The 12,166-nt window shown below is 43.0% G+C and overlaps 1 protein-coding gene across 1 annotated transcript in view; it reads right to left on the reverse strand.

Moving 5' to 3' along the window:
• jpt2 (Jupiter microtubule associated homolog 2) overlaps positions 1-9,471 on the reverse strand; it is a 15,095-nt gene extending 5,624 nt beyond the window's left edge. The window contains exons 1-2 of the mRNA XM_043712065.1: positions 9,364-9,471; positions 960-1,102 (exon numbers count right to left, since the gene is read on the reverse strand). Of these exons, the coding sequence (XP_043568000.1) occupies positions 960-1,102; positions 9,364-9,413 (193 nt within the window). The 5' untranslated portion in view covers positions 9,414-9,471. The remainder of the gene's footprint in view (positions 1-959; positions 1,103-9,363) is intronic.
• Between the last annotated feature and the right edge of the window lie 2,695 nt (positions 9,472-12,166).

A 12,166-nucleotide genomic window follows, 5' to 3' on the forward strand; every position in this document is an offset into this window, starting at 1 on the left:
GAAATGACGGCGGATGATACGTTGTACATGGAGGTTGGTGGGGTGGTAGGTGAGGACCAGTGGGGTTCTGTCCTGGTGGCGGTTGGAGGGGCGGGGCTCAAGGGCGGAGGAGTGGGAAGTGGAAGAGATGCGGTGGAGGGCATCATCGACCATGTCTGGAGGGAAATTGTGGTCCTTGAAGAAGGAAGCCATCTGGGTTGTACGGTTTTGGAACTGGTCCTCCTGGGAGCAGATGCGGCGGAGACAAAGGAATTGGAAAGGCGTTTTTACAGGGGGCAGGGTGGGAGGAGGTGTAGTCTAGGTAGCTGTGGGAGTCGGTCGGTTTATAGTAAATGTCCGTGTTAAGTGTAGTCAAGGAGTAAATGGACCAATTTCTAATAGGTAAGAGAATCAAAGCATATGTGGAAAAATACAGAAAGGGGAGACCTGAGGATTTTCAGATCCGTCATTATCTCATTGGTGGAGCAGACCTTAGGCCAAGTGGCCGAACTACATCTTATGGTAAATAGCATCTGGATTTGGTTCTTGTACAAAATTGGAATAGGATCTTCAGTTTAGATGCAAAAGCATCCCTAATCGTATCATGCAGCATCCCAGAAATAGCTGCATACTGATGCCATATATATTTATAGGACCAGTACATCAAATATCAGTGATCATCCATGAAGATATTAAATTCAGTTTAGAGGTAAGAGAACTTCTGAGATGTTACATGAGATGAGACTTGAAGCTGGCATTTATGATATTGGGACAATGGTTTCAGCACATTTCTACAGATGTTGGAAATAAGTACTTCCAGTATTGTCTTTTTAAATTCATAATAGATCAGAGAATCAGTGGAGAGAAAGTTTCAGGCTCATTAAGTTCATGGGCATGTCCTGAAGTGTTAACTTTCCCTCCGTACCCACTGTCTGACCTACAGGGTATTCCCAACAGCTTTTATTATTAATTTTCTTTACCTGGAGGATTAGATCTCTTTGGCAATGAAGTTTCTTCAGGAGGCCCAAAAATGTTGGATGCCATCTTATGGGGTTTACTGGACGAGACATCAGGGGCACCAAATATATTGCTGGAACCACCACCGGGTGGTTTGAGTACACGACTAATGAGAACAAAGAAAATCAAAGAATTAGATGCCCCACTCTATCCTTCCCAGTAAAATACATCAAATTCAGACTTCAGTTACAAATATCAAATGCCAATGGTGGTTAGTTATTATAGTTCAATATAATGTTAGTGTAGCATGCAACATTTGAAACAAAGTTTAATTTAAATTTAGTATCAGCAAGACCACTTATGACCCCAGTTGATGGCAATACTGGGCAAGTTAGATCATACAGACATAACACAAAAACAAGCCTTCTGTTTGACTCATCTATAATAACCAAGTTTCTCTAAACCAAACTAGTCTTGCTTACCTGCATTTGGCCTCTATCACTAAAAAGAAAACTTCATGTACCTGCCCAAACATCTTTTGAAATGTTGTAACAGTACCTGTTACAGCACAGTACCAGTGGGCGGCACAGTGGTTAGCACTGCTGCCTCACAGCGCCAGCGACCTGGGTTCAACTCCCGCCTCAGGCGATTGACTGTGTGGAGTTTCCTCCGGGTGCTCCGGTTTCCTCCCACAATCCAAAAGTGTGCAGGTTAGGTGAACTGGCTATGCTAAATTGCCCGTAGTGTTAGGTGAAGGGGTAAATGTATGGGTCTGGGTGATATACGCTTCGGCGGGTCGGTGTGGACTTGTTGGGCCGAAGGGCCCGTTTCCACATTAAGTAATCTAATCTAATCTACCTGTATCCACCACTTTCTCTGGCATTCACTTCACATACTAACCATTCTGAAAACGTTGCCCCTTAGGCCCCTTTTAAATCTTTAGCCTCTCACCTTAACAATATACCTTTTTTTGTTTTGAGCCCCCCGACCCTAGGGAAAAAGGCCTATTCTATTTATGTTATCTATGCTCATGATTTTAGAAGCCTCCAAAAAGCCACTCCTCAACCACCTATGCTCCAGTGAACAAGTCATAGCCTATCCAGCCTCTGCTTATACCTCAAACCCTCCAGCCCTGAAAGTATCCTTGTAAATCTTTTCTGAACCCTTTCACTTGAGATATGGTAGGATAGATCCCAAGTTTTATTTTTGCTTTTGCTTACTTTGGTGGTCAGTGACTGATTAAATCTTGAAGAGGTTGCCAATGAACTCTTTAAACTTGTTAGCAGTAATTTCACAAAAGTGGAAAAAAGCTACTTCACATTATGCAAGAACTATTTGAAACTGTCTTAATTCAAATAACAGAAATAAAGATTCAACATTTTTACCCTCAACCTTTTGAGTACAAACCTCAACGTAGGGTTGTAATCCCACACACAACAGTTTATTTTCCTCCCATCCAACCTTTTTTTGTAATGCATGAAACTGTTAACCTCAAGGATTTAACCACTGAAATGCATGTAATAAAACAGGTCTCCAGACTAGTTACCACAGGGTGTCTTCTCCCTTCATAAACTTACAATATAAAAATACCAAGAAAATGCCTACATTGTTCTTCCACTTTAGTATGCAGGTTTCCAAGTAACATTATGAATTTCTCCCATGGTGGTTTTCCAAGATATTGCACACAGACTACTTAAAGTAAACGGTCCATGGTTTCAGGTCTACTATTTTAGCATGGATAGATGACTGACCGATTAATAGAAGAGAATTGGGATAAAGGGAGCATTCTCAGAATGGCAACCTGTAACTCATGCACTGCCACAGGTGTTAAATGCTGGGGCCACAATTATTTACAAAAGTGTTTAAGTTTATGATTCAGATGATGGAAGTGAATATACTAATCACCAGTTGGCAGATGCCAAAATTAGGTGGGAAGGCATGTAGCAAGGTTGACAGTTTACAAAGGAGTACAGAGTGATATGGAGTTGAAAAGGATGGTGCTGGAAAAACACAGCAAGTCAGGCAGCATCCAAGGAGAGTTGACATTTTGGGCATAAACCCTTCATCAGGAATGTCAGACAAGTGAATGGGCAAAAACCTGACAGATGGAACAAAGCATATAAAAATGTGAGGCTATGTACTTTGACAGGAAGAACAGAACAGCTGATTCTTTAAACGAGGAACGACTGCAGAAGACTGCAGCCGTGGGATCTGGGTTCCCTTGTGCACATCTCACAAAAGCTAGGATCCAAGTTCAGCAGGCAAGAGAGAGATGGTAAATGAACCGCTGGCTGTTACTTCAAAAGATTCTATTCTGATGCTGGAGACTGAAAACACAAGCAGGCAAACCCAGCAAGTACTGTTAAAATAGAATAATAGGGAGGGTTACTAAAATCATACAAGACATTTGTCAGACCACACTTGGAACACTGAACAGTTTTGTTTCTTTATCCAAGGAAGACTATACTAGCAGTCTAGTAAAGGTTCACTTGGTTGGATTCTGGGACTGCAGGGCCTGAGCATGTACTAGCTCAGAAAAATGAGAGAAAACCTTAATAAAACATACAAAATACTTAAAGGGGCTTGACAGGGCAGATTTGGAAACACTGTTTCCCCTTGTGGGAGCATCTAGGACTGGAGTGCATAATCCCAGAGTAATCACCCTAGTTAAGGGGGAAATAAGGAGAATTTTTTCCCCCTCCTTGGTTTAAAAAGTCTAAGGAATTATTTACTGTATAGAATTGTCAGATTGCATTGACAAGACAGGCAATATATATTAAAAAAAATCAGAAAGGGGATCGAGGGTTAGGGGGACTAAGGTAGGAAAGCGGAGTGAGAATTATCAGATCTATTGAATGGTGGCACATAGTTAATGGTCGGACAGTCTACTTCTGCTCTGATTTCTGACAGAACATCAAGTTCCACATCAAGGTGAAATTACACTTCAAGAGTGCAGGAGGAATTAAAATAAAGTAACCTGGTTGAGGTAACAATAGACAATGGGCATTTCCAACAGGAGATGATACAAACATTGACTATCATGGAATATTATCGTCACTGAACCCCCAGCAATACCCAGGGGATTACTACTGACCAGCCACATAAACATTGGGGTTACAAAAGCAAGACCAGCGCCACAAAATTCTGCAGCAAGTAACTCAGCTCCCAATTCTTCAAAACCTGCCACTATCTCCAAGGCACATGTCAGGAGTGCAATGGAATATCCCAACTGTCTAGACTCAACTTTAAAAACACCTGAAGAAACTGAACACAATGTAAAGCAACGCAGCCCACTTGATTGGCACTCCATATAATATCTTCAACCCCACCTGCCCAAGCACTGACATGAAGTGATCTGCAGCACATATGACATGCCTGAGTCACACAATGCTTCAACAGCACCTCAAAAAACCTAGAAACATTTACCATCCAGTAGATGTCTGGGAACAGTTCCCCCTTCAAGTCACACCATATCTTGGAAATGTACTATCATTAATTTGATCACTGGATCAAAAACCTTAACTCCCAAGGACACTATAGGTAAAACTGCATTAGGTGGACTACAGTGGTTCAAGATGGCAGTCCACCAGCTTTCAGAGCAATTGGAAATGAGCACACAACTCTGCTAGCAACACCCTGATCATGAAAGAGCAAACCATCACCTTTTTGATCAGACTATAGAAATTGGTTCCACTACGAAGTGAAGTTTTAAAAAAAGGTAGTATCATGACAGAATTATTAATAGCACTTACCCAGTTAGACTAAGCAGACAGTTGAACAATTAGATTAGATTACTTACAGGGTGGAAACAGACCCTTCGGCCCAACAACTCCACACCACCCCGCCAAAGCGCAACCCACCCATACCCCTACATGTACTCCTTACCTAACACTACGGGCAATTTAGCATGGCCAATTCACCTGACCTGCACATCTTTGGACTGTGGGAGGAAACCCACGCAGACACGGGGAGAACGTGCAAACTCCACACAGTCAGTCGCCTGAGGCAGGAATTGAACCCGGGTCTCTGGCGCTGTGAGGCAGCAGTGCTAACCACCAAGTTAGCAAACATTCAGTTTCACTTCATATTTGCCATTTAACAAGGTGGGTATTACTCCTTTCCACTTTGCAGATTACAATACGAGAGCCAAACCCCAGCTCGGTTTAACATATGATTCTTTAACTCCTGGGGCAGACTGGTTTTACTAGTTAATTGTATCACCATAAATTGTTCATCCAACGATAAACAACTTGACCCCTGATCCTGTGTGTCAAACTGGAATAACTGCATGATACCAGTTCCCATTGCTTTTGTGGTTTTGAATCAGGGATTTTTTTGCACATTAGGTAGCCTGCTATACTACAGAAAATACTCAAAACATTAAGATTATGCACATTGAATAACCAAGTTTATCAGAAAGAAACATTTGGTATCTAAACTCCTGAACAAGCTTGCATTACGGAGAAATTAAGTTGCAATGTATAATCAACTTGCGCAGTCTACTGCCAGCCCTTCAAGTAAACAATCTGAACCTTTACTTAAAGGAAAAAAGACAAACTACACATTAAGAGTTGCAAGGAATCTTACTTGCTGTTCACTATCAATTTGTTAATAGTATAAATTAGATTACTGTGATCAATTTAAGTGAGACCAGCTGAACAAAGTCCAGAGTCCACAGCAAATAGACAAAATTCGACAAAGTAGAGTTCTAGTTTAGTTCTAAAGTTTACCCAAACAGGTTACATAAATTCCAGTTACTACTAAAAATCACCTTACTAGATAGGTGAATAAATCTTAAATTGCAACTAGTCTCAAGCCAAATCTAGTCATTAACAATTCTTGTGTAATACAGTCCTGGGAATACAGTACAAATTGTCAGCTGATTGAATAATGCTCAGGTTTTGTCTATCATAACACTAACAACCCATGAGAGACAACAAACCAAGTGTCTGTTAACCAGCTGGCAACTAAACAATTTAGGCAAGTGAGGACTGTAGATGCTGGAGATTAGAGTCGCGAGTGTGGTGCTGGAAAAGCACAGCAGGTCGGGCAGCATCCGAGGAGCAGGAAAAAATCAACATTTCGGGCAAAGGCCCTTCATCACGAATGAGGCTGGGAGCCGCAGAGGGGGGGATAAATGGAAGAGGGGTGGGGTTGGGCTGAAGGTCACAGAGTGAGATAGCCAGGGTAAAGGTGATAGGTCGGAGGGGAGGGTCGAGCAGATAGGTGGGAAGGAAGATTGACAGGTCAAGAGGGTGCTGCCGAGCTGGAAGGTTGAAACTGGGATGAGATGGGTGGGGGCGGAAATGAGGAAACTAGTGAAATCCACATTGATGCTATATGGTTTAAGGGTCCCGAGGCGGAAGGTGAGGCGTTCTTCCTCCAGATGTCGGGTGACTCTTGCAGAGTGAACTTGATCTTTAAAATTTGGTGATTTAGTATAAAAATAAAAAGGGTGACAACTATGAAAACGATGGTTCATATGCTGTAATGAATCCAGCATTACAGTTTGAAGTGAAATTGAAGAGAGGATAGTACAAGACATTTGCTTGGTTAAATTCCCATCAAGTGAAGGTTTAAATGCATCAGCTGAAGGATAACCAGGCAACAATATAACCTTTGATTCACATCAGTAAATGCTCAAGCATGAATTCACGATTTAGATTTGAGGAGTCGAGCAGACATCCAAATGAGTCCAGAACTAATTGGCACCCACCAGAATTAGTAGGCGCCTGAAATCATCTTTCTGCATTATTTAACATGGTGAACAATGGTTGACACTAAACAAAGGACAGGTGCGAATTTAAAATATATAAAAATTGACTGTTCAGCTCAACAAGTTAATCGCCAGCTTAGGTTTCACATGTGCCTCCTTCTATTCTAGTCATTTTGACACCAAGCAGTAAAAGTTTCATCGTTTCTCCTCATCACTCCAACGAAACGATCAGGTTGTCACAGTTCCAGATAGCACTGTTAATAATTTCATGCATCATTAGGAACAGCAGGAGGCCATTCAGACTCGAGCCTGTTCCACAATTCAATGTTATCTGCACAGATCAACCATGATCTGAAATAGGCAGAAGAGGCAGGTAGTGTTGAAGCAGGGAGCCTGCAGAAGGACTCAGACAGGATAGGAGAATGGGTAGAGAAGGGGCAGATGGAAACAATGTGCAAAAGTGTAAGGTCATCCACTTTGGTAGGAATAGAGGCATAGATACCTTCTAAACAGGGAAAAGCTTTGGAGCCTTTAAAGCATAGAGCCTAGTGCAGGATTCACTTAAGGTTAATATGCAGGTTCTGTTCACTGGGTTAGGAAAACAAGTGCAATGTTAGCATTCATTTCAAGGGGTTTAGAATGCAAGAGCAGAGATCTGTTGCTGAAGCTGTACAAGGCTTTGGTCAGATCACATCTTGACTATACAAGCAGTTTTGGGCCTTGAATCTAAGGGAGGATATGCTGGCATTGGAGGGGATCCAAAGGAGGTTTACATGAATGATTCCATGGATGAAGAATTTACCGTATAAAGAGTGGTTGAGGACACTGTCTGTACTCCATGGAACTTACAGGTATGATGGGGGGAAATCTCATTGAGACTTACAGAACAGAAATGCCCGAATAGTGTGGATATGGAGAAGATGCTTCCACTAATAGAAGAGACTAAGACCAGAGGTCAAAGGTCAGCTTGAAAGGATGACCCTTTAGAACAGAGATAAGGAGGAATAGTCAACCCAAGGATGGTTAATCTGTGGATTTCATTGCCAGATAGCTGTGGATGCCAAACTATTGACCATATTTAAGACAGACAGGTTCTTGATTGGTAAAGAGACCAATAGTTGCAGGAGAATGGGGTTGAAAAACATCTCAGTCATGATCAAATGGCAGAACAGACTCAATGTGCAGAATAGCCTAATTCTGTTCCTTTACCTTATGGTCTAACTCCACATACCTGCCTTTGGCCCAGGATAATACTGTGGGAGCTTCTGAGGGCAGTGTCCTAGGACCAACCAAAAAAGACACAAGAACACCACCACCTGCAAACTCCCCTCCAAGCCACACACCATCCACACTTTTATTTTCAGGAGGCTGGGAAAGAGGATGTAGGGAGCATGGTGGGGATAGGAGGGAAAAGAGTCGGATCGGTGTTGCCTCATTGTTGCTGAAATTCCCTCCCCAGCAACATTGCAGATCTACATATAGCACATGGACAGGACATACTTCTAAAATGCAATTCATCATCTTCTCAATAGAGATGGACAATACATGCTGGTCCACACCTCAAGTTAGTTAATTAATAGGAATGTCAAACCTCAGGATGTTACTCCAAGACTACAGCCTATACCGTTTTAGAGTGGATTTGCAAGAAAAGGGTTAACAGCTCAGAGAACTGAGTTTTTAAAAAAAAAATCACAGCATGATGGCTGCACAGTAGGAGAATGTCAAATGGAATAGGTTCTTGTTTAACTCAGTGCTCAGAAAACCTCAAATTTAATCTGGAATGCTTTGTCACCATCCTTGACAAGGAGGCGGTCATTCATTCTTCAGGAATACAATGGTTTAGCACATGCCGGAGATTCCAAGTGAATGGCTAGTGAGGGAGGCAAATACAAAAAGTGACGAGGGAATTTGTGGAGTCTTTCAAAGAGCTGGGGCGTAGAGAACTTCCAGAGAGAGAGAGCGCGAGAGAGATAAAGACTTTAACAAAAAAGATTTTTTGGTCAGTTCTTGTTGCTCAGACATCAGCAAATGACGAAGCATTAGTTCCTGTATTGGAGACGGAAGACTGACTCAAAGTGAAACTGCACACACTAGGGAATGGCTCACTCATCCCCAGAAGAAGCTGGAGATTCTTTCTATATTCACCATACAGAGGGAAGGATAAATGGAGTGAAATTACCTAGGGAAGGGATATTCAGAGCCATCACCTCACAACTGAGATAGTTTTAGACAAGGAGACGGTGGTCTGGAGGGAAGGGTGGAGAGAAGACAGACAAAAAAAGGATACAGAGCCCCGCTTATTCTGGAAGGGGGCAGTGAAGGGGGCATTCAGAGATCTTCACCCCCCCCTCAGCCCAAAGAAAGGGGGCATCAAAGAGGACATTCAAAGACCCTTACCCCCGGAAGACAGTAAAAAGGACAATCAGAGACCCCTCCCCTGGGTGAGGGGGGGTTAGGTAATAAGAAGAAAGGCTTTCAGAGACCCCCCCCCGGCCCACAGGGGGGTAATAAGGAGGGCTTTCTGCCTCCGCGAGTGGAGGGGGTTTGTAAAGGAGGACACTGGGTGGGGGGGCAGGAAGGTGGGGGTGGGGGGGCAGGGTTCTCTCCCCGAGGCCCGACACATAGTGGAGGGAGAGACCGCGATGTTAAAGGCACACCCACCGCCGACAGGATAGAACTCACGGGCGGTGAGTGCGCGGCCTCTCCTTTACCTGGAATTGGGCTTATCCTGCAGGCCCTGGAAAGTACTTGTCGAAGTCATGACCAACTCTCGCCTTCTCTCACCCTCCAACGGCCACGGGCCACTTCCCGCCCGTCGCTATTTAAACCAGCAGCGGGCACCGCGTCTCCTCCCATTGGTCGGATCGTAAGTCAGTAAGGTGTGGTACCGCCCCATTCTGGGGGAAAGACGAACCCCATTCGCCTGCGGTCCGCATCAATCCCGGCCCACTACGCGTGATACGCAGGCCCATTGGGTTATGCTGACATCAATCAACTGGCCTCCCAGCCAAAGAAATATCCGATATACCGGTATCTAGTCCCACCCAGAGGAATAAGCATTCTGATTGGACAGATACCAACCCAGTCTAGTTACTTTCTTAAAGTTAAAAATCACACAACACCAGGTTATAGTCCAACAGGTTTAATTGGAAGCACACTAGCTTTCGGAGCGACGCTCCTTCATCAGGTGGTAGTGGAGGGCTCAATCCTAACACACAGAATTTATAGCAAACATTTACAGTGTGATGTAACTGAAATTATACATTGAAAAATTGATTGTCTGTTAAGCCTTTCATCTGTTAGAATACAGTGATAGTTTCACTTCTTTCATGTGTAAATCACAAAACCTTTTTTTTTAAAAAAGTTCCATTCTCAGGTTAGCTGACCAATGGTGATAGCCAGACAATATGTTGAAGGTGTTAGCCCCCTGTGTTCCCTGTCTATGACCTGATGTTTAGATTCATTCTAATCAAAAAAGTGAGATAACAGAGTTTTACAGAAATTCATGCAGTTTTTGAGCTCAGACTGAGCTCAAAAACTGCATGAATTTATGTAAAACTCCGTTATCTCACTTTTTAGATTAGAATAAATCTAAGCATCATGTGTGTGTCTGTCTGTCTGGGTTGGGGGTTGAGAGTGTGAGAAAGTGTATGTGTGTGCGTAGCGAGTGTAGAGTGTCTTAAGTCTGTGAGGGGGGTGTGTGTGGGAGTGTGTGTCTGTAAGGGTGTCTGTATGTGTATATGTGTGTCCGTGTGTATAGGAGTTCCTCTGTGTGTGTGTGTGTGTGTGTGTGTGTAGGAGTGTCTGTGTGTGTGTGTATAGTGCAATGGTGGTCACCTGTAATGTGACATGAACCCAAGGTCCCGGTTGAGGTCCTCCCTGTGGGTACTGAAATTTGCTATCAGCCTCTGCTCAGCCACGTTTCACTGCTGCCTGTCCCAAAGTCCGCCTTGGAGGATGGTCATCCAAAGATCAGAGGTCGAAAGTCCTGGACAACTGAAGTGTTCCCCAAAGGTTACGACAACGGATGAATGGGCACCGCACAACAATCAACAGACAGGAGTGTTCCCTCCTAGTTGGGGAACACTTTCAGTGGTCCAGGGTATATGACCTTGGACCTTCGGGTGACCATCCTCCAAGGCAGACTTCGGGACAGGCAGCAGCGAAAAGTGGCCGAGCAGAGGCTGATAGCAAAGTTCGGTACCCATAGGGAGGGCCTCAACCGGGACCTTGGGTTCATGTCACATTACAGGTGACCACCATTGCATTATACACACACACACAGGCACTCCTATACACACATACACATGGACACACATATACACAGACGCGCTCACAGACACCCAAACACACCCTTACAGACACACACTCCACATGCACTCCCCTTCACAGACTTAAGACACTACACACACATACACTTTCTCACACTCAACCCTCAACCCAGACAGACAGACAGACACACACACACACACACAGAGACAAAACCCCACATGCACATATCCATTTTGTGGGGTGAATTTGTACTTTGCTCAAAAACTGCATGAATTCATGTAAAATTCAGTTATCTCACTTTTTAGATTAGAATCAATCTAAACATCATGGCATAGACAGAGAATACAGGGGGCTAACACCTTCAACATATTGTCTAGCTATCACCCATTGTTAACAGCTAACAACTGCTTTTAAAAGATTTCCTAACATAGCATCAGAATGATAGGCAAGAGTATCTTACATAAAATTAAATAATATGGAAGACAATAGAGGAATATCCCTCGAGGGAGAAGATTTAATTAAACTGGAACAAGACATTCTATGAAAACATGTCTAGGTTTAACACTAGCATGTTTGTTTGCAATAGACAGCAAAGTTCTTGAGGAACACAGATTTGAGGTGGCTGGGAGGCTGCTCTTAACTGCCTTAGAATAGTGGAGTCTGATGGCAACAAATGAAGACTTCAACAAATGTACTGAAGTTTGTATGTAACCATAAATTTTGCAGGTAAAGCCAAATTGCTCATGAGATGAGCCAGGCTGAGAGACTTGATTAGAGGGTGTGGTGCCTTTATCCATGAGCCAAGTTTCAGTCAAACATGGAATATTAATACAAACATCTATCATTTATATAGCATCTTTAACAGTGAAATATCAAATTGAAATCTTGCAGGAAATTGTGAATAACCAGTGATGTTGGCAGTGTTCAATGTTAATAGGTGTGTTAGTGTATTAGTGTGGTGGAAATACGTAGTCTTGGAGACTAGTATTGTTATGGAATTTCAGGTTTAACTATACGAAACACAATATCCTAGGTTTCACGTGGTCTACTTTAGTCTTTGAATGTATGGACCAGTCAATGGCATAAGAGGAGATTTTACAGCAGGAATCAAAGCAATTATATTAATCCTACTGGCTGAACTGGTAACAAAGATTTTACAAAATAAAAAGGTAGTTACAAAGAAAACTTAGGTAATTTATGCCGAACTAACCAGAATTACTCAGAAGTCATATTCATCATTTT

The sequence above is a fragment of the Chiloscyllium plagiosum genome, chromosome 21 (assembly GCF_004010195.1).
Source record: "Chiloscyllium plagiosum isolate BGI_BamShark_2017 chromosome 21, ASM401019v2, whole genome shotgun sequence".
Lineage (NCBI taxonomy): Eukaryota > Metazoa > Chordata > Chondrichthyes > Orectolobiformes > Hemiscylliidae > Chiloscyllium > Chiloscyllium plagiosum.